Source organism: Protomyctophum parallelum (genome assembly GCF_964188405.1).
Source record: "Protomyctophum parallelum genome assembly, chromosome: 8".
In the NCBI taxonomy this organism is placed as follows: domain Eukaryota; kingdom Metazoa; phylum Chordata; class Actinopteri; order Myctophiformes; family Myctophidae; genus Protomyctophum; species Protomyctophum parallelum.
Genome location: NC_139703.1, coordinates 3048835 through 3073270, shown reverse-complemented (window position 1 = coordinate 3073270; position 24436 = coordinate 3048835). Strand labels below are relative to the sequence as shown.

The window sequence follows — 24436 nt, the reverse complement described above, 5'->3', positions numbered from 1 at the left end:
CGGCCCGGGTTCGATTCCCGGTCAGGGAACGTCATTTTTTTGTTTCTTTCTCCAAAATCTGTTGACTGCACTGCATATATAAATTGTACAAGTAGCCTAATTTAACACTAGACATACCGTACAAGCACTACAACTTTGCATTTGTAGAAGGCGTGTTGGAATTAAGTATCCTAACTGTTTTCAGGCCGCATCACATCCTACTGTATATTGATTGATTGAAATGCTATTAACAGTTTGTACAGTTCAGCGAAAGTACAGGTCAATAGAAAGTCTGCTAAGCGGAGAAAACCAGAAAAAGCACTTAGACTTAAGGGTCCTCCACTTTCAATTAATCAGCATATTGAGCTAATCAGAGCAATGGTCACTGAGTTATGGCCATTTGAAGTGAGGTGCAGATTGGAGCAACTTTGTGCCTGTGGCCCCCCGGGGGCCAATGACGGGGTCCCTGAGGCCCATGTGTGGCCCCTGGTGTGAGACCCCTGGCCCTGACCAGTGTTTGTAGGAGTAACAGTGTGTCTGTGGCACCCCCCTGGTGTGGCTATTCAGATGGCAGGCAGACCAAGTGTTTGTGTGTGTTTGGTGCGGATTGGAGCAAAAGTGTGTCTATGGGGGGTGGGACTATTGTCAAGACCCCCACCCCACACACACACACACACACACACACACACACACCCAACCGTGTTAAATCACACACGCTAGACGCAGAAGTCTTACCTGCGTCAGAATCTTCTACGAAGAACTGCACGACCATCTGGACCTTCCCGGACGGCTGCAGGTCCACCCAGAACTCGGTGCGGCCGTTGTTCTTGGCCTTCTTGCAGCGCTCGGCCAGCACCGACACGCCCACCGTGTACTCGGCCAGCGGCTCCTCGGCCGTCTGCATGAGGACCACCTGCAGCACGCGGCCCTCGTAGATGTGGGCGTCGAACGGCGACTTCCACGCCGGGTACATGGTGGGTTTCCTCTGCACCAGGGTCTTACCTCGCTCTGGAAGTGAGGAACAGTGCTTTAATTGTTTGATTTTCTGTACAATGTGAAAGAGAAAGCATAGAAGCTCTCCAGGGAGGGGCTTGGGAGAAGTGGCATTCTTCTACGGGATGTTTTACGTTAATTGTAGGATAAGATTACATCAATGTGGATCAATGTCATCTATTACAAAGAAAACATTAACAGACATTTCATACCCAGGTGGAAAAAAAAAGAATATAGATCATTGTAGTCAGGCAGAAACCTGACTATTTTTTCCCCCTGTAAATGAATGCCCAACAAGTGTCACAAAAAAGCCGATCTACAAGCTCACAACATGTCACGATGCGGCGAGCTGTCATGATGTTGTGAGGTTTTAGATTTGGAAATTATTTTAAAATGAAAGTGTTTAAGTCTGTCTGTGGTACAAACAAATATAAAACCACAACCAATGAAAAGTCCTGTATTTAACAAGAGTGTGTGACTACAATAATAACTACATTTATTCCTTTTCCAGAACACAAATGGACACAAATGTGTAAATTGTTGTTCTCTCTGTTGTTCGCAGACAGAAAAAGTGATCATTCATATAGGTGTGCGTGCAGTGTGCAGTCCCAGACTCCCATGTACCTGTGGTGACGGATTCCTTCATCTTGATGGCGCAGATGGGAGGGGTATCAGAAGGGGGCAGTGCCCCCATATCGTAGGCATTGAAGGCTATACGCAGAAAGGGCGCCATGGTGACCCTTCACCCAGGCTCCTGAAAAACACAAACAGATAGATAGACTGTCAGAATGTCCCATTTTTAACTCAAATCATTGATTCTGGGGGGGTGCTAGGCACAAAACATCTTTGAGATGGTGGTCCGCAGCCAAATGCATATAATTTTGGGGGGCCTTGACATGAAAAAGTTTGAGAACCACTGATCTAAAAAGCAGATGTTCCACAAAGAATATTCATGTGTTGTATTATTCAATGTTTAGGTTGGGCCATCTTAACATCGCCTCGCATAAGAATTGTGGTCCAAAAATAAACTAATTGTCCAGGGAGGTGGCTCTGAATCGTTTACGATAGTCAGTCACTCAATAATTTGATAGTGTCTGTTTCTGGCGTAAATGGAATTAATTCGACAGACGGTGACGTTACGTTATCGCTTTCAGTTGAGGCTTCACATCCATATGAGTCAAACCGCCGTGCTCATTTGTTTATTTTTGGAACACAGTTCTTATTTGATGCGATATTAAACACGATGGGAATTCAATTCAGAATGCGTAGGAAAACAAGAATGTGACCCAGCCAGGTACGATGCGTAAATTACGTCTACTCTATTGTTAAGCACTTTCAATCAGGCTGCAGTGGCGCCATCCCTATTTTTTAGCATCTAATTCAAACATATGCCACCTTGTGTGCACGCAGATCTGCAATTTTGAAGGGGGGAAAAAGATAAATCAAGTACAACTGGTTTAACGTTTAAGTGGTTAATGTGTGGTGTTCAGGTTAATGTGTTCGTTCACGCTGTGTTAATGTTAATGTGTTCACAGTCACACTGTGTTAACATTAACCACTTAAGCACCACATGGTTGACAGGAGTCCCTCAGTACTTTTTTACTGATCCCCTTATGACCCGAGGATGATTCTACAAATGTCTTATAAATCGTTGCTAACTTGCTATACCAGTGGTTCTCAAAACCTTTTCATGCTTGTCGATCGGCTATATACAGTGTATGCGCGTGACATCATCAACAAACCCGGAAGTTATGCAGGAACGCCTACTGAGTGGCAAAAAAATACTTTCTGGCCTTGACAGCTATGCATTCCAAACAGAAAAGTCCTATCTGAACAACATTAAACAATATTAAACTCACTTTGCCTGTTGCTTTGCCACTCAATGTGCCATTCACTTTAAGCATGCGAAGGATTTCCCCACAATGTGAATGTTTTAAGCCGGGTTAGGTTCAAATGCTAATATGTGTTAGCATTTACGTTCACAGTTACAGTAGGGTTCTTTTCTCCCAGATGGTGCAGTGCGAGTGAAATGTTTGTGGCTGCAAGACAGAATACTTTTCAAGCTGTTCTTCGGAACTGAAATGTTTGTGGCTGCAAGAGGCAAAACTCTTCTTCGGAACTTCATGCATAGATTCATGTGTCGCTTGGATGAGTCTTGTCTGTGAATAGCTTCATTGTCAGTAGAGGCAACCCTGTGAAGAGCTGCACTTTTAAGCCAATAGTCTCCTATAAGGCTAGAGGAGCCTTATAGCCTAGCCTTATAGGAGACTATTGGCTTAAAAGCCTTATTATTACTGTCACAAAATGCTCTGTCTAACATGTTCATTTGGACTGTTTTTATTTATTAATTGTTGTATGTAATTGTATTTTTTCTATGGGCCTTGAGACTGCAATAAAGACATTGGTTCATTCATTGATGGTGATCTGTGTTCCACGGTGTTCTGTTCAGCACATGTTGAGCTACACGTACACAGTACAGTCTGAAGCCAAATCGTTGTTAATCTGTTACATGGGATCTGTTTCGCCCTTTCTGGCTCCTATACCGTGGCATTAAACACATGTTGGAAACATACTGTAGGTCTAATTCAAATTCTGCTCAATCCCCAAAATATTGCACATGCTTACAGCATACACAACATGCAGACATTCACATTAGAAAGCAGAGGTCCAAACTCAAAACAAACGTGTTCAGAAACTACCTTCATTCCATTAAGAACTTACAGTAAGGACACACTGAGAGCATAATTTATAAGAGCCAGGTGTGAGACAGACAGACAGGCAGACAGACAGGCAGACAGACAGACAGCACTTACATATGATTTGACCGTTCTGATAATCACTATGAACAACAAAGCATTAAGCCTTTGTTGTTGCCCTAATTGCCGGGTAATTTATATGAACAGTGAAGTGTGAGAATAAATGGGAAATGGATTAATGAATCTATGTTTCACTGAACTTTAATGGCCAAAATTTGCTATTTGAAATTAAGGTTGCAGGTTGAGAAAAAAAAAGAAAGGAAAAAAAAATGGCATACTAGCTTGCATTTGAATATGCTTTTTTATATTTTTTTGTACTGCTTGTTAATTGTTATGAAGTTTCTGTTCATATTGTTTTTAAATTCAAATAAACATTTCAATCAATCAATCGGCATAATTCAATAACTTTAAAGTTTATACATAAAATCATGAATAGTGTAAATAGCGGGTCTACAAGCTCAAAACTCAGCTATTTCCACTTTTTTTGAGTATTGCGATTATCTCAAATAACTGCAATTAGGCGATTATGTAATAATTGTGACAGGCCTAGGTACAGCATTAAGATTATGATACAGTAAATAACAATGCTGTGATTCATTTAGGAGGCTATAGTGCCCTTAGTTTAGCCCTTTTGTTATGTTGCAAGCTAAGTCTTAACTTATAATCGAATGTCTCCAGAGGCTGCCTACTGTATCAAGCTTCAGGGAACCGTACAAACAGACGTTAATCCAGAAGCACGTTATGCCATTATGTGTTGCATCACACAGGCTGGTGTGCCCGAGAGGGGAAATTATTAGCCTACATTATAAATCCCAAAGCAGCAGTGAAATCCCACAGAATTCCTTCAAGTGGCTTAACCCATTAACCCATTCTGACCCGAGATCAGATTCATACGAGGTTTCCGCCGGACACACACTGGTCTGATGAACCCATTCTGACCTGAGATCAGATTCTAAAAATGTCAGTCGTTCTTCGATTTTTCAAAAATGGCAGACCTACAAGCTCGTATCGCGCCACTCGGTGGCGCGATATGAGCTTGTAGATCTGCTATTTTTCAATAGCTAAAGCATAACATGATGCTGACACCAAAATGGGTGCCCGTTCAGAATGGGTTAACCCATTAAGACCTTCTGAGGCCAATTCTACAAATGTGTTCTACAACAGTAGTTCTTAAACTTTTTCATGCCAACAAGGACCTCCAAATTGATCTGCCTCCCGCCATCTGAAAATGTTCCAAACATTTTCAAGATTTTTCTGAAATGTTCAAAAAATATAACCTGACGCTGCCAGATCCAAGAAGCTTGCTACACAAATTTGTTTCACAGCTTATTGGGATCTGGGATCGCGGAAGCAAATTCGATGACGGGGCTGTTCCTTTTTTTCAAGATACTTGGTAGATGATTGGATGGGACCGTCTGTCTATCACCGTGTGGGCGTGCAAACACAACCAATCATATTGACGTGTCTATATAGCTTCACATCCGGTTTCGCCCATGTCCCGCCCTTAGCTCACGCTGATTGGTCCGGTACGGAACGGATTTTTGTTAGCTCAACTGTCTGAGAGATCCCAGATGAATGCTGTGTTGGGATACATGGTTACCCAATACCGCCCTCATCTGGCAGCGTCAGGTTACAAAAAATAGCCCAAGCTCGCAAGAGACAAGCGTGCTTGTGCCTTGTGAGCTTGTACATCTGCCATTTTTGAGAACCACTGTTCTAAATCCTGTGAGGGTATTCTGAAAAACTGAATACTGTGTACTACACTATACTCTTCTGTACAATTTATTGTCAATCATTAAAGAATATCAGCATGAATTTGAGTGGACTGAAAGCAGACCACAAACTCATGATGAGCGCTGACAAAGGCGACACATTCAAATGATACAGCCTACCGTACCTATCACAGAGTAAAAAGACTAACTTGTAAGTTGTTTTTAGAACCATCCTCAAACACTGATACTCTGAATGGTTGGATAATTGATGTTTAGACACACAGAAACACTGCTGCTCTAATAAACAGATGTTTTAAAAAAAGAAATAGCACATCAACAAGCTCATTTGTGCCACACTACATGCTTTTACTGTAGATCTGCTGTTTTTGAAAAATCATCACACACACTGCTGCTTGTGCGTGCGAGTGAGTGTTCAGTTCTGTTCAGATTGTACAAGGTACAGTAGGTGGGGCAATATCTTCAGGGCCATTCCGGCTTGGATCGATCGACCGACGACCGTACAAAGTTAACTTGTTCTTGTGCGTCACTCATGGCGGGTTTCTAGGACAGTGGTTCTCAAACTGTGGGTCCTCAAACTACTTCATGTGCAACATTGTTTGCTCACAGTAAACAAACCAACATAGGCCTACAGTCTGTCTAAGCGCATACAGAGTATCTGCATCTGCACATTTCTAAAGTCCCTTTTTTAATACATATAGACCATAAACACACAGTAGGCCAAACTGTCAAAAGTCAAATATTACTAAAGAAAGAGGCCAAGATTGTGAAAACAGCCAATCTATATGCTCACAACGCCTCGCAAGATATATAATAAAGACAAACTGAATTGATTGTCTCAACTCCTACAACTAAGTGCTTGTCAGGGTGGGCGGTTCACAGTTCAAATATTATTTTGGAGGGGGTCGCGGCCTGAAAAGTTTGGGAACCACTGTTGTAGGAAACAGGAGCATAAAGAAGAATGTGGCCTGTGGGTCTCTGTTTGCTAGTTTTTTAGTCTCCAGTGGAGCACCACTGTGGCCAAGAGTAGAAGACTGGTGGCACTGTGTGGCCATCCTGAACTACCAGGAGTGGATTTGCGTTTTAATTGTGTGAAGCAGCGTGTGGCAGAAAAAGCCTGAAAACAGAAAGTTTACCTCCTCTGCTCTGACTATACACAAGTTAGTACAGACTCTGCTGAGGTGAGAATAACACACATCTTGTTCTTTTCTGTGGTATTCCCTGACTAAACGTACTCACACAGTAAAAGTCTGACAGGTCCAGTTTTTACATTCTTAAAGTTTCATTAAAACCCCAATCTTGTACTGTGTAGTCTGTGTATTATAATAGCCAGGCTCTGTTGGCTCCTACATACTAAAGCTTCCCAACCAAGAAGTCCTTGCTTTCTATTGAGGTCAAGAGGGCTGACAGGCTGTGTAACTTACTAGCCTGTCCCCAGACAGCCCAGGGCCAGCACACACACACACACACACACACACACACACACACACACACACACACACACACACGCACACGATAGAAGCCACTTATGAACACAACTGTTGAGAAGCTCAAATCGTTGCTGTAGGGGCAGAAACCTCTTCTCTCCATGTTCTAACTTTTTGTCCGTAAATCATCGTCCTTTTTGATCATACTACACTGCAGCGTCACACAACAGCATCAAAAGTAGCAGGACATAGATTAGGTTCCCAACTTCCCACACGTCCAGATTGCACACACACACACACACACACACACAGTTTCGGACATAGATTAGGTTCCCAACTTCCCACACGTCCAGATTGCACGCGCACACACACACAGAAGCTGACAAATATATTAACTCATAGTAAGATTGTAGATCTGCTAGTTTTGGCATGCCTTGCGACTCCGTCGAACAGGCTTCACACTCACACACACACACACACACACACACACGCACACACACACACACACACACACACACACACACACACACACACACACACACACACACACACACACACACACACACACACACACATCCGCAGAGAAAAAAAAGAGTGCCTTGTTCCCCAGAGAGAGTGGAAAGAATTAGCACATGCATCGGGGAAGGAGTGGGCAGACTGAGGAGAAACGCCAAGGGAGTAGCTGGAGGAAAGACAGAGGAGACGGACAACAGGCTGGCAAGCAGGCCACTGCTGCACTGCACATAGAGTAGAAACACTCAATGACAGAACAGAACCAAGCAGGCCACTGCTGCACTGCACATAGAGTAGAAACACTCAATGACAGAACAGAACCAAGCAGGCCACTGCTGCACTGCACATAGAGTAGACTCAATGACAGAACAGAACCAAGCAGGCCACTGCACATAGAGTAGAAACACTCAATGACAGAACAGAACCAAGCAGGCCACTGCACATAGAGTAGAAACACTCAATGACAGAACAGAACCAAGCAGGCCACTGCACATAGAGTAGAAACACTCAATGACAGAACAGAACCAAGCAGGCCACTGCACAGAGAGTAGGAACACTCAATGACAGAACAGAACCAAGCAGGCCACTGCACATAGAGTAGAAACACTCAATGACAGAACAGAACCAAGCAGGCCACTGCAGTGCACATAGAACAGAACCAACTGGAAAAGGGTTGCCTATAAGGGCCGATTCATACTCCTATTTTAGAGCCGAATAAAAGTCGGTTCGGCGCAGTAGAGCCTACAATTTGACGTCATTTTTTTTTTTTTTTTAAGATATTTTTTTGCGGCTTACGCCTTTATTGATTTTTTAAGGGATAGAAAGTAGGCTGACAGGAAACGGGAGAGAGATGGGGGGATGACATGCGGTAAAGGCCGTGTCGGGTCCGGGAGTCGAACCCGCGGCACACCGCGACTGGATCACCAGTCCGGTGCCCAGACCGTTACGCTACGGCCTGGGCCCAATTTGACGTCATTTGAGGTTCGGGGGGGCGGGTACCGTCCTAAAGTCGGCTCTTCGGTGCTACTGAAAATTTCTGACGAGCCGAAATCATTTCGGCACTACAGCGCCGAAACAGCGGTAAAATAGGAGTATGAATCGGCCCTTAAGGGTCCCTAAACCTTTTCATGTCAAGGAAGGACCCCCAACTTGATATGCATTTGGCTGGGGTGGGATTCCCAGGGGGTCCCCAGCAAGTAATTAACCCATTTAGGCCTGAAATTAAATAAAACCTCTTCTAAATCCTCCAGTTTTCTGAAATAAATATTTTCACGATTTTTCAAAAATAGCAGACCTACAAGCTCGTAGCGCACGCTATGAGCTTGTAGATCTGCTATTTTTCAATAGCCAAATTATAACATAATGTTTAAAACACCAAAGGGGGTTCCCGCCCAAAATGGGGTCATAGCGTGTCATAGCGTCACAATCAATTTAACCACTTTATCCATTTATATGCTATTCAAACGTAGCAGATCTTGCAAGCATGTTTACTGTATCTGTTATTTTTGAAAATAAATTATTTTAACACGAATCTTCTCTTCTGGGGTCCCTCCCTGGCACACCCAACCTTTTCAGATGGGGGGGGGCTGCGACAAAATATATATCAATTTGGGACTCCTTGACATGAAAAGGTTTGAGAACCACTGATTTAGTCAACCCATTCTGACCTGAGATCAGATTCATACGAGGTTTCCGCCGGACACACACTGGTCTGATGAACCCATTCTGACCTGAGATCAGATTCTAAAAATGTCAGTCGCTCTTCGATTTTTCAAAAATAGCAGACCTACAAGCTCGTATCGCGCCACTCGGTGGCGCGATATGAGCTTGTAGATCTGCTATTTTTAAATAGCTAAAGCATAACATGATGCTGACACCAAAATGGGTGCCCGGTCAGAATGGGTTAACCTCTAGTAACTTTTTACAGTCAGGGCATGAGGGCAAAACAAGTATTCATCGCCTGAAACCCGTCATCTCAATATTCAAAATGCTTTTTCTTAAATTAATGCCCTACTTGATCACACTACAGCTTCACCCAAAAGCATCAAAAGTAGCAGATCTCGAAAACGCTTGAATTTGAATCCTGACCAGGAACAGTTTTGTGGTTTCCTCCACCCGACAGAGACGTCATGCATTGCACTGTACACAATAACTGGAAGTATGCAGAATGCGACATAACAAGTAACAGCCCAATGACACAGGTACACGTGTCTGCTGATTTCTGGTCAGATTTTGTCTCGTCATGACGACAATGAATTCCGGAAGCAAATTTAAAAAAGTACTCTGCCTTGTGTGGAAAGATATAACAGCAGTGCGAGAAATAATACGTTAAAACCGTGAAAGCATTTGTCATTTTAGATTCAGTTTTAGCTATAATATATATTGCAATGTGTTTTTCAGAAAACTCTTAGGATTAAAACAGTGGTTTTAGAACAGTGGTTCTCAAAAATAGCAGATGTACAAGTTCACAGCACGCCACTTCGTGCCGTGCTGCAAGCTTGTACATCTGCTATTCTTTTAATATTTTTTTTTAAATCTTGACAATTTCAAATAATTTTACTATTATTTTGTTAACAAAACAAAATCTATGCTACTCTTCTGGGGGGTCCCTGGAACAAAATAGTAAAATACGCGGCCAAATGCATATAATTTTGGGGGTCCTTGTTGGCATGAAAAAGTTTGAGAAGGCAGAAGATTTAGAAGGCATTTTTAGAATCAGCCACAGGTCTTATGTAATGGGTTAAATGAAATAACAGCTACCTGCTGTATCACATCGACACCACAGAACAACAATGATCCCGACAGGTGCATTACTGCCTGCAGGTGTAAAGTAGACACACGCTCTGTGGAACAGGCTGAATGCAGTGAGTCACAGGTATGGTATGCGCTACAAAAAAAAGAAGGAAAAAAAAGATCAAAACAGGAGCTGCCAAGCAAGTCAGGCAGGTTGAACAGCTTCTCTGTCGCATACTGTACATGTACGCCGGTCGTCAGCCAGGGCAGGGAGGGACAGTACCGGCACAGATTACAGTCAACCGCGACGCCGTGACAACAATCTTTCCGTCGTGTCATTAACAGGAGCCACGACTATTATAATGTACCGTCTTTGTAGTTTTTGAAGGTGACCGATGGAAAAGGTGAATTCCCTGAAATGAAACCAACCTTTCACCTGTACTGTAAATAATATGACAACTATCATGTCCCTTTCACCTAGAAATGATGCATCGAATAAAGCAAAATAAAATCTCAGTCACGACTGAACAAATGTCGTTAGGCCAGATATATGAGATCATTAGTGGTTCCTGGAAGATTGAACATGCCAAATATTTTTTAATAATCTTAAAATAACAAATAACCGGATATACGAGCTTACACTATTTAGTGCAGCACTATTTCCGTGTTGCATGCTTCCACTTTATGGAATCCAAATGATTGAAATCAGAGCCTGAGAACTTTGCAGCAATGACAGAAGAGGTAAAACTGGCTTGACAACAATGCTAAACTAGAACTGCACTCTGTCGAGTGCATACTTGCTTGTTGCACACTAGTAGGCCATAAATGGCCAACTAGTGCGCAAGCAGAGCGCGCATGTAATGTTTTCACCCGCTGTAAACTGCCAAATCTCAGTATCTCTGTGAAGGAATGTTTGAAATGATTAATGTTTAGATGTAATTATTTGCTACCTACTATACATGTAAACATTTAGTATTAAGTATGATTCTAGTTTCTATCTATATAAGAAATACTGTTTTATCGTTGTAGATATATTCTGGATCCCTTTTTTTTTTCAGAGAAAAATAAATCACTTATATGTGTTGAAAAAAAAGGTATATAAACTGAATTAAAATATGTTATACAGTATACTTTTTCTGTAAACGGTGGAATCTCAATATCTCTGTGAAGGAACATTTGAAATGTGTAATTATTAGGTGTAACTATTTACTACCTATCTAATTTATGTATGTAAACGCCTATAAAAAAAAGTATATAAACTGAATTAAAATTTTAATTTTAATTTTAAATCTATTTCATGTTAGACTATAGTGATATTAATACTAAATCATGGTCAGAGTAATATGTGTCTCTAACTTCAATTTCTATAATAATACTTTCACATTTGTTAAAATATACATGATCTAAAATATTTCCGTAATCTGTAGTTGGATTTGTATTTAATTGTTTAAAGCCTAATTTTGACATGTAGGTCTTTATACTTCTTTCTATCTTAGTATTATGGTCTTCATTGAAATCTCCTATTATCAAAATTGCAGAAGTCGGAGATGATATATACTGTACCATGTATTCGAGAAATGTGTTTAATTTTGAAAGCTCTGTTTTAGGTGATCTGTACATAAGAATGATATATAGATTTTTATCTTTTACATGTATACATATATGTTCTACTTTCTCTAATATCCTGCTTTTAGTTGGAATTTCTTCAATGGAAATATCTTCTTTTATAGCAAACATAACTCCCCCACCTATATCTTTTTCTCTATATCTTTTCCTCATCCGCAGAAAAACATCAAATCTGTGCCCGTATTGCTGGATCAATGATGACGAAATGACCATATTTCTTACGTCATCATTTAGAGCTAGTCATACACGTATTTCTTACGTCATCATTTAGAGCTAGTCATACATCAAATCTGTACCCATATTGCTGGACCAATGATTACATACACACCACGTACTCTAGTCCCAGCAGATCAGGCACAATTTGGTAAATTATTTTTTTATTGATTATGTATATAGTATACGTATGACTAGCTCTAAATGATGACGTAAGAAATATATATAGTATATATATAGTATACTGTATAAAGTGTGTAGTTGTAAGTTGATTAGCGGTATTCTGTGGTCACTTTGGTCCAAAAACCGTGACAGCCGTTCCGCCATTTCAGGACCCCCCCAGAAAAACATCAAATCTGTGCCCGTATTGCTGGACCAATGATGACGAAATGACCATATTTCTTACGTCATCATTTAGAGCTAGTCATACACGTATTTCTTACGTCATCATTTAGAGCTAGTCATACACATACACACACATTTGAGGCTTACGCAGAAAAACATCAAATCTGTGTCCGTATTGCTGGATCAATGATGACGAAATGACCATATTTCTTACGTCATCATTTAGAGCTAGTCATACACGTATTTCTTACGTCATCATTTAGAGCTAGTCATACATCAAATCTGTGCCCGTATTGCTGGACCAATGATGACGAAATGACCATATTTCTTACATACACACCACGTACTCTGGTCCCAGCAGATCAGGCACAATTTGGTAAATTATTTTTTATTGATTATGTATATAGTATACGTATGACTAGCTCTAAATGATGACGTAAGAAATATATATAGTATATATATAGTATATAGGCATATACTATATATGTATACATATATACTCTATACTCTATACTGTATAAAGTGTGTAGTTGTAAGTTGATTAGCGGTATTCTGTGGTCACTTTGGTCCAAAAACCCGTGACAGCCGTTCCGCCATTTCAGGACCCCCCCAGAAAAACATCAAATCTGTGCCCGTATTGCTGGACCAATGATGACGAAATGACCATATTTCTTACGTCATCATTTAGAGCTAGTCATACACGTATGTGTATGACTAGCTCTAAATGATGACGTAAGAAATACGTGTATGACTAGCTCTAAATGATGACGTAAGAAATATGGTCATTTCGTCATCATTGGTCCAGCAATACGGGCACAGATTTGATGTTTTTCTGGGGGGGTCCTGAAATGGCGGAACGGCTGTCACGACAAATGGACCAGGCCGATCACATTACTTGCGCGCTCTGCTTGCGCAAGTAATAAACATAGACTGCTACAATAACCTTAATAATAGAGAAAATACATCATAAATACATTTTGAAACCAGATCTAATCATTAAGGAAAGTATATAATATCATGTACTGTCTATGATGATGTTTTTTACTAGCTGCGAAGCAGGCTGGTCTACTTTCTATCAGGTTGGTAATGGCAACTAATCATTTCATTGGCTGCCGTAGTCACCTAGTGGCAACTTATCATTTCATTGGCTGCCGTAGTCACCTATCTTTCTGATTGGCTGCTTCGTCTCTAGGCAACCAGACACTCTTTGCCTCTAGCCAACCTCTCAGCCAATGGGATAGCATTGCATTGCAGCCAGCAAGGTGCAACAACAACCCACTAGTTATTTCACCCACAATTCTGCAGATATAATAACACAGCTGGTAATTATTATTTACAAGCTAAAAACTCAACGACGCCGATGCGTTTTGAGCTTGTAGATCTATTTTTTTATTCGAAAGGAGAGGTAGATGGATAATGATGGACCTGACCTCATAAGTCTCTGTTTACCAACTTTGTAAAAGAGATGTTCCTCCATCTGTCAACTCACACATCTCAAGTCGTTCCTCAAACACAAAGGACGGGTCTCTACTGGCTCTGCTGACCCTTTTCAATGTGCCGAAAACAGCATTTAGATTTTTAATATTGATTAATTTGAGTTCAGAGTGGTATGATCAAATAACCCAACAATAAATGTGCATTATTTCGCATGCCCTACGAGGGTTTGGGACTGAAATGCTTTTAAAAAACCAAACTGTCGACAGACATGTGATACTCTCAGAGCAAAGAGAATGCACCGCTCAGCAGCAAAGGGGGCCAATTCAAGATGTCATCTCTGTCGGGTGGAAACCTCATATGTCCAAAACGTGCTTTTACTTTTCAGGATTCAAATTCCAAAATAGCAATCGTAGCACGAAATGCGGCCCTTCGCAGTGCATTTCGAGCTTGTAGATCTTCTACCTTTAGATACTTGTGTGTGACGCTGTACTGTAGTATGATCAAGTAGGGCGTTAATTTCCAAAAAACAACACAAGTTAAAATATGGAGATGAGAGGTTTCTTCCCGACAGCTAAGATTTGCTCAATAAGAGCCGTTTTTCACCCCCGTCAGACAGGTCAGATGGGGATCACTAGTGCCTTTCACAGTTCACACACACACACGCACGCACGCACGCACGCACGCACGCACGCACACACACGCACGTTTTTGCGTGACGTTTTGAGGGACTGCAATATGAGACGCACACACATAGACAAAGAGACAGTGAGGGAAAGAGAGCTCGGGTCCGAAACAGGTCTCAGGCCTGACACAATTATTACATAATCACAAGAGTTTAAGATATTAATCACAGTATTCTTTTTTACATAATCGTTTCCATGTTTAAAAAAAAAATCATTTGAAAAAGTGGATGTGCCCTGGGCATCTTCAAAAGCCTAAAAGCTAAACAGAAATGTAATTTCCATTCATAATAATGTTCAACGACAAAAAACACAATTTTAATTAGATTATCTGTGTGTCAATGAAATGGTCATGTAGCCCTATTAGAGTAAGAAGGAACAGGCCTGTGACTGTGTGGATGCCAGTCGGAGGCCTATAGCAATTAGACCTGAACAAACACAGCACACTCCACACACCACTATAGAAGGAACCTGAACAAGCACAGTCTGTGTCATGGCTAGGCTAGGGGAGAGATTATTACGCCTAAAGCCAATAACCCGGGCGGTGTGTGTGTGTGTGTGTGTGTGTGTGTGTGTGTGTGTGTGTGTGTGTGTGTGTGTGTGTGTGTGTGTGTGTGTGTGTGTGTGTGTGTGTGTGTGTGTGTGTGCCACTGTGCATGTGTGTGTAAAAACACATGTTGCATAATGAAAATGTGCTTTATGACAGTTCCTCAAGTCCTGCTGTGTAGTTTCTTATTGACTCAGGCCATGAGTCAGGCCATGGAAAATCACACTGTTCTTTTTATTTAGTGTCTTTAGTATTTTATTGTGTAGAGTCAGCTGTTCAATAGCATGATGTATACCGACTGTGCTCATACTAATATGCTCTAACTCCAGACGTGGTGGAAAGTAACTAAGTACAACTTGTACAATGTATTACTTTTACTTCTACTCCACTGCAATTATTTGAAAACTTCAGTTACTAGTTACTTTTAATAGATTTTGATTATTAAGGAGATGCGCAGAGCCCTCTTCTGGAAGAATGTTGTGTAAGGGACCCCCTGTAACAGTCAGATTAGTGTTGTTAAAATGTCCCAAAAGATATTCAAGATCTTTTTTCAAGATTTCTTGGAAAATAGCAGATCTACAAGCTCACAACACATCGCAACGCGTTGTGAGCTTTTTTTCCCCAAAAAAACGGGGTCATATTATAATCAGGGACTAGACTATTTGAGATTCAATGTTCTTTTTCCACAAATGAGTCTTGAAAAATGGGGGTCGTCTTATATTCGGCACAATATGGTATATTGTTTTAAAAGTACTCATGTGGCATATATTAGTCGCTTCTTTTCATACAGACCTGGTTGCTTATTTCTCTCGCAGAATCACTGACAACCACATGTGAAACGTCACTTCCCGCAACTGACTGACTCATGCATGACAGGCATTGACTGCTTCACTTTGCCACTGACCGTTTCAGTTTCAATCTCAACTTCACTGCAAGACACATTACATGCTAAAAACAAAACATGTGCTTTGCTTTGGTAATAACAAAGCAAAGCACATATTGTTCGATGGAAAAACGAATCCTTCCGTCCACAATCAGTGGGGCATCTGTTGCAGCATAGTGGCATGTAACAAGACCACATTAAGAGTGGCATTTATGCACGCGCACACACACTTGTGCAGTCACACACACACACACACACACACACACACACACACACACACACACACACACACACACACACACACACACACACACACACACACACACACACACACACACACACACACACACACACACACACACACACACACACACACACACACACACAATAATAGCCTTGAACAAAGCTGCCTTTAATGGATTTCAGAGAGTGTACATGACTTTGAAGCATTCCTTACTTTCACTGACAGAGTTAATGCCTAACACCACAAACCCACACAAGCCCCCCTAACACACACACACACACACACACACACACACACACACACACACACACACACACACACACACACACACACTTGAACCAGGGCCATGGTAGTAAGCGACGAGTAGAGAAATGTGGTGCAGAGTAAAGTGAGGAAGTCGATCTGTCTGTATGACAGTGACAGCAGAGCAGCAGAGATAGGGAGAGAGAGAGTGAGAGAGAGAGAGGTGACACTGGTTCAAGGTCAGGGCCAGACAGACAGACAGACTGATGTGAGACTCAGCTCATTTAGCTGACACCTCCATCCCTTCATTTCACTGAGTCTAGAACAGGGCCAGGCAACCTTTGGCACGGTGCCAACAGTGGCACAGGGGAGAGTGATCTCTGGCACACTGCTATAAGAGAGAGAGAGAGAGAGAGAGAGAGAGAGAGAGAGAGAGAGAGACTGAACTGAGAGGATTTTTCTTTGAAAATTAAGATGTAGTCAATGAAATATTAAATTAAGTCCCCTCACATTCTGTATGCAAATACTGTCTGCAGCTATCCTACATAGTGTCTGCAGCTATCCTACATACTATCTGCAGCTATCCTACATACTGTCTGCAGATATCCTACATCCTGCACAGAATTCTACGTTCATTTAAACTTTGAACTCTGGGAGATACAGTAGGCCGGGAGTCCAATGATTCTGATGTGAAAGAAAATATGTCAAAAGAAGAAGAAAACAAATAAAAGCTTGTTCTATAATGGACAATCACAATCTGTCGGAATTATTACATTTTTATATGGTGTCATAATTAAACAGAAATGTAATTTTGATTCACAAATGTTCTGTTCCAATTGTCCAACGACAGAAACACAATTGGTCATGGCAAATTATTTGAGCAACAATTAATCGGCGAGTAACATTTCATAATGGTGACTGACAGATGTTAATGCAACCTAAGCCGCTAAGTGCCACCGCCTATGAAGACACAATTGTCACCATTATTAGCACTGCAGCAGCACACACCTCAGTCACTCAGTGTGTGTTAATGCCACCAATAGAGCGTCGCAGTCCCGGCCCCTTTCATGACGACGCCACATTTCAAAACGTATTTATTTAAAGACCTTATAAGCGTCGTACAAAGCCAACTCTTGTCGTGACAAATCATGACAACACACACAATATTTTGGACCAAACAAATAATTACAAAAAAGAAAAACTAAAAAAAGTGTTGTAACCTGCCGTTTTCTTCTTCTTCCTATTTATTTGTTCAGCCCGAAAAATGGTGTTTGTTGTCATGATTTGTCACGACAAGAGTTGGCTTTGTCCGCGGCGTAAACGTCTTTAAATAAATACTTTCTGAAAAGTCTATGAGAAAAAGGATTTCTTTTCCGGGTCTCTCGAGGGGGCGGGACTGCGACGCTCTATTGTGTTAGAATAATCTGAGTTCCCAGAAGTTTTCGCCAGCTCCCGCATTTAATACAAATGGGAGGGGTGAGGAGGAAACAGTGTGAACAGTTCCTGAAAGTCGAGTGATGCTATTTGCTCGGATGTGGCAGATGGAATGGGCTCGGACAAGTTCTAAGAATCGTATCTAGGTCTTGCCAATCTCTTCACACGACGGAATAATTCCAAAGCGTTAATTAGTTTAACTCTGGAAACTAAGTGTACACGTTGAGAACCAAACAGACTCATATATATTACAGTGTGCACTGTGCAGTGCTGCTTCAAAACTGCTGAACTTGAAAGCATCAAGCATAGCCATGGAATGAATCCCACCACTGTGTCTTTGTTTGTGTGTGTGTGTGTGTGTGTGTGTGCACGTGTATGCGCGACTGCGTGCGTGTGTACCTGTGTCCTCCTGTGTGTGTCCTTCTCTTTTGCATTAAGAGTCAGTGGTGTGCATTTCTGCCTCGCTCACAGTCCACAGACTCCACAAAGCCTCGGTTAACACAAGCCTCACAGAAAATAGCATCCGAAGAGGCGCAGCAGTGTATGGTGATATAAGGCCTATTAGGGGCTGACAAAGAGAGAGAGATAAGTGTCTAATCTAGTGGAAGGAAGGCACCGGAGCAGTCTCGAACAGTTAGGGCCTTTATTTGCAGGGTTGCAGTCAAAACGACGTTTCAATGTCAATGTGTCTTCGTCAGATATTAAGTGTCGAATCTATTTGTGTGTGTGTGTGTGTGTGTGTGTAGTACCGTGTACATGTGCGCGCGCACAATGCAATTCACAATTTAGGCATTTAGCACACACTCTAAATAGTCAATATGTAAATAGTCAATACAAACAAGAAGCTAAGTGCTATCATCTACACGTGTGTGTGTGTGTGTGTGTGTGTGTGTGTGAGATTTTGGGGGTGCAATGAATGAAGAAGTATATTTCATTGGAGCCCTACAGCAGTGGGTCCTTGAGACTTGAGGGGTTCTATGCCGTCCCCAGCCAAATGATTGATAGTCCTGCTTTGATGTATCTCCTGCTTTGATGTACAGCAAATGTTGGTTCTCTTGCTTTTTAGTTTATTAGTTTATATAAGCGTTATTGGTTGCGTTATTACTAGGGATGCACCGATCCGATACTCGTATCGGAGATCGGTGCCGATCCAGGCTAAAATTCTAGATCGGGTATCGGATCGGTGGCCGATCCATTATCCGATCCGATCCGATAATTATGTGTAATTACAGTATGAAAACAACTCTACCTCCTCTGTGACACAGCAGTGTAGTATTGACAGTATAACATGTGGAATGCAGCCAGGCTAGCCTGCGCACACATTAACCTGGTCTAATTGTTGCACAGTTATTTAATAAATAATTCAGTGCATTTATATCTGTGTTTGTTACATTTTGTTTTACAAAGTTGGGAAAGTAATGTTTAAGTCAAGCCTTGATGTTGCCTTACACAAAATAATGATTCCAGACTCCACACAGTGAGGCATACAGCTTAATAGGTTATTACGTTTCTTTGTGGGGGGTATCGGATCGGTACTCTGTATCGGCAGATACTGGACCCCCATGTATCGAAATCGGTATCGAATGCCAAAAAGCCGGATCGGTGCATCCCTAGTTATTACTAGACGTTCCTGTTCTCCCTTTGAGCTTCTTCTGTAGTGGGTACTGTATATACAGTATGAACGTTTCATGTTTGTCCTGTTATCGTCTTGTATTTATTGTTACAGGCAGATCTGTGCCACTTATTTTGCCTCTTCTCTTGGCCAGTTCACAATTGTAAAAGAGACTTCAGTCTCAAGTGTAATTTTTTTTTTACTGGTTAAATAAAGGTTAAAAAAGTTAAATAATTTGGGGGTCCTTGACATGAAAATGTTTGACAACCACTGGCCAGTGTGCAAGGGTTATAATGTGATATTAATATATTAATATAGGGAATCTTGAATACCTCCTCATTATGTTCACAGTGGAATGTTCTCCAGCCGGAATGGGGAACAACCCTCCCACACATCATAGCAAAATCTGTGTGTGTGTGTGTGTGTGTGTGTGTGTGTGTGTGTGTGTGTGTCTTAACAAGTGATTAATAAAAAGCCTCCTGTATGATGATGATCATACAGACACACGACTAAAGCAAAACAGTATGTGCTTGTAGCATACATTTAATTCCTCAGTTAATAAATAGACTTTACAGTACAAGTTTGAGTCCTACTACAACAATCATGTCTCTCCTACTTTACATCCCAAGTAAACTAAACACACACAACCCAACCGTCCACATGCTCCTGTGTGTGTGTGTGTGTGTGTGTGTGTGTGTGTGTGTGTGTGTGTGTGTGTGTGTGTGTGTGTGTGTGTGTGTGTGTGTGTGTGTGTGTGTGTGTGTGTGTGTGTAAACAAGGGATAGCTGCGTTACTTGGGTAGTCTTCAGTGAGCAGATGTCAAAACAAGGCCAGACCACACCATTGTTGACACTGTTGAGTATGTAGAATAGAGCCCTTTGTACAATACAACAAATCTGAAATACACGCAAACCTAGTAATCTACATGAATACACATACAGTTGTAACTAGATATAAAAACTACAGGGCATCTAAAGAAGACAAGGGTGGCTTTTCTGCCTCAAGAATGCAGGCTATAACCTCCACTGTCTATTGAACAAAATCAATAGACAAAAAAACTGCATATTCTGCACATTTTCCAACACATTTGAGGAATTCTAAACCTTTTCCATGTCTGTATTTCATCACGCCAGTGGGCGTGAATTCCGTTTGTGTCCGAGCATAGGCATGGCTGAGGCATGGTAACGCCCCGCCTGCCTGTGATTGGTCTACTGACACTGCCCGTCTTGACTGTCCTCCGAGATGCAGGTTACTCCGTGGTGAGATTGAGAAATAAATAATAGGCTACAAGAGAATGACAGCTTGACACGAGCCTTGTAACTAACTTGTACGTTTTATTTTTGTAGAAGAGGCAAACGTATTGTATATGCCGTTTGCTTTGATACTGTTGATTATCATGTATTGATCTAATCATTGTAAACTAATACTATTACACTAAAAAGGATAAAGATGAAGGCAAAACAGACCTTTTTATAGTACAATAATGTTTCAAGTTTACACATACAAACAATTTACACAACACAAACACTTTATTTTAGAATACACCCAAATCAAATCATATTATGGCGTGCATGTTCAATCAATTATTCCATCAAAGCAAACGGCATAAACAATATTAGTTTGGTTCTTCTAAAAAAATAAAACGTACAACTTAGCGTTCTCTTGTATCATACCATACTACTATCCCACCACGCACACTATCCAGGCATCCAGCATATCCACCTCGGAGGACAGTGTCGGTAGGCCAATCACAGGCAGGCGGGGAGTTACCATGCCTATGCTCGGACACAAACGGAATTCACGCTGACAGCGTGGAATTCGAGTTATTCAATAATGTTAAAAGGATAACACAAAAGTCCCAGGGGGCTTGTTTCCATTGTGTTCCAATGTATTCAATAATCAATTCATCAAGCCATATAAACTTTAGACATAGAATACCATACAAAAAAATCAATACAAGGAACAGTAAAAGTATATTCACAGAATATCTTTTGTTTTTGTGTTTTTTTTGGGGGGGGGGGGTCCTTTGAGAACCACTGGTCTACTCTACTGTACCAGTGATTAGGGATGCACCGATCCGGCTTTTTGGCATTCGATACCGATTTCGATACATGGGGGTCCAGTATCTGCCGATACAGAGTATCGATCCGATACCCCCCACAAAGAAACGTAATAACCTATTAAGCTGTATGCCTCACTGTGTGGAGTCTGGAATCATTATTTTGTGTAAGGCAACATCAAGGCTTTCCCAACTTTGTAAAACAAAATGTAACAAACACAGATATAAATGCACTGAATTATTTATAAAATAACTGTGCAACAATTAGACCAGGTTAATGTGTGCGCAGGCTAGCCTGGCTGCATTCCACATGCTATACTGTCAATACTACACTGCTGTGTCACAGAGGAGGTAGAGTTGTTTTCATACTGTAATTACACATAATTATCGGATCGGATAATGGATCGGCCACCGATCCGATACCCGATCTAGAATTTTAGCCTGGAACGGCGCCGATCTCCGATACGAGTATCGGATCGGTGCATCCCTACCAGTGATGCAAATAGCCTGCATCCTGCATTATTAGCCTTTAGACTCACTAAATGGAGAAAGGATGCAATCATGTCCTGGGATACAATACTGTACTCAGTACGGTACTCTAACATCATTGAAGTAGGACTCATAAAATGTCCCTGGGGCCATCTAAAAGACCACCACTGTGTCCCGGGACCCATTACATTGAAAACCTATTTACATCACTGCACTGTATTATATTGTCCTTTATAGAAAAACTAGTTTAAAAGCACTTGCCGATAAGTCAGTGCCCATGGTACAGTATATTCATCTTTATATGTATTGCATTGTATATCTTGTATCTTGTTTTGATTATGAATTGAATACAGATTTATAGGACCACAATGTAAACAACGAAGACATCAAAGCTTTTTTTGTGTTATCCTTTCAGCATTGCTGGCATAATTGTAATAAATCAATCACAATGTAGGCCTAAGACTAGAAAGAACACACTGACTGTTTGACAAGTGCAACACACACACACACACGCGCACACACACACACACACACACACACACACACACACACACACACACACACACACACACAAGTTGTGAGTCATGACCACGGTCATGGCTGTATGCAGTGGTGGAAGAAGTACTCACATTTTGTACTTTTTGAAAAAGTACCAATGCCACAATAGAAATACTCAGCTACAAGTACACGTCCGGTATTCAAAAAAAAGTATTCACTTAAGTACCCAAAGTGTAAAATTGGACAATTGGAAATACTCCAGCAAAGCAAAAAATAATAATCTGAAAAGTGTTCAGTACTTGAGTAAATCTACTTGAGTAAATCTACCACTGGCTGTATGTGACAGATTGTGGTTGAGAGGGAAGGAGCTATAATAGCACTCTTGTGGACTTTGGACGCGCGTGCACGCACACACACACACACACACACACACACACACACACACACACACACACACACACACACACACCAGACGTCTTGCACAAAACCACACACCTTACAACACTAGTCTACTACTAGACAACAACTTGATTGTGTAGTGCTGCCTGTGGGTCGGTGTGTCGCTTGGCTTGCCCTGCCCGGAAAGAACACAATAATAGATCTCCAAGCCAACAAAGTCAAGATGAATGAAGCAAGGTTTTACGTGGCTTACATAACGACAACACTACACACACACTGACACACACACACACACACACACACACACACACACACACACACACACACACACAGAGTGCATGGAAACATTCCACGACAGACAGACGGTCGTCTGAATCTGATACAACAATCACGATCCAATCCCACATTGTTTTCACCACCGTCTGTTTCAAAAGACTGAAGCAGACTGAGTGATTCGTACCGTAAAAGATAACCATGTCGGTTTAATACCGACAACTGCTTTAATACCCTTAGTTTGTTTTTATTGAATTGTTTTTAATATTGTTATCATCTTCAGTATTCGTTCGGACACGTACGTTCCGTGACTTCAGTCAGTAACGCACGCTGCCTCGCTGGGCTGTCAGACTGGAGTCTGGACTGTCTGTCGGTCTGTCGCCACCGGGGGTTCAAGTTCCCAGTTGATGTGAAAGAAGTTAAACAAATCTTTCTCACAGACAGTAGCCTATATATCAAATACATGAAAGATAAAAACCAACCTTTTTTTAGTGCGTCTGTCCCTCCGTCGGTACACACAACAACACAAGTCCACTGGCTGTTAGTTTTGGTCACGGGGCTCTGCTCTCCTCTAGTTTACTTTACACTCTCTGCGAGTCGACTGTACAATCTGTATTGTTGTGTTTGAGGAAGTGTATGTTCAGTTTCTCTCTCTCTCTCTCTCTCTCTCTCTCTCTCTACCTCTCTCTCTCTCTCTCTCTCTCTCTCTCTCTCTCTCTCTCTCTACCTCTCTCTCTCTCTCTCTCTCTCTCTCTCTCTCTCTCTCTCTCTCTCTCTCTCCCTCCCCCGGGTCCCCCTCTCTCTCTCTAGCTCTTTTTCTCTGTCTCACACACGTCTTGTCGTATAGTTATCTGCAGGGCACTGAGGGTACGCACGCACGCACGTCGCACGCACGCACGCGCGATTACGTCGACAGGTGAATTCCCAATTTCAGATGGTATGGAGATTGGAGAAGTGTGGAAAAAAGGAGTGGTGTGGTGGGTTTGAAGTGGTGTTTGAAGTGGTGGAAAGGTCGACTCGATATGATACCATTCATTCATATCTCTGATGATGGTAAATTTTTATTGGGTTAAGTTATGATATCATGCAGGTAAGTGTGTTAACCTGATATCATTGTATTTTAATGCTTCTAGGCGTTCTTCTCTCTCCCACTGTCCACAACATAAGTATGCTTTAGAAATAATTAAGAGATTCAGTGAACCAGTTTGCAAACAGGTTTGGCCAGAGTATACAGTACATACAGTAAGTTAGTGGTAGTTTCTGGGAATGGTCCATGCAAAAAAAAAATCAACAATGTATTTATTGATTTTCCTTTTTCCACAT

At 41.5% G+C, this 24436-nt stretch overlaps 1 protein-coding gene across 2 annotated transcripts in view; it reads right to left on the bottom strand.

The window, feature by feature from the left end:
• Positions 1–23775, bottom strand: part of LOC310862785 (protein kinase C delta type-like) — a 38454-nt gene extending 14679 nt beyond the window's left edge. The window contains exons 1-4 of one of the 2 annotated variants that reach the window (XM_083770857.1): positions 23596–23775; positions 18183–18351; positions 1597–1726; positions 715–987 (exon numbers count right to left, since the gene is read on the bottom strand). In XM_083770857.1, coding sequence (XP_083626983.1) covers positions 715–987; positions 1597–1705 — 382 coding nt within the window. In that variant the 5' untranslated portion in view covers positions 1706–1726; positions 18183–18351; positions 23596–23775. The remainder of the gene's footprint in view (positions 1–714; positions 988–1596; positions 1727–18182; positions 18352–23595) is intronic. The other variant, XM_083770856.1, reaches the window with a different exon arrangement.
• Positions 23776–24436: the final 661 nt, after the last annotated feature.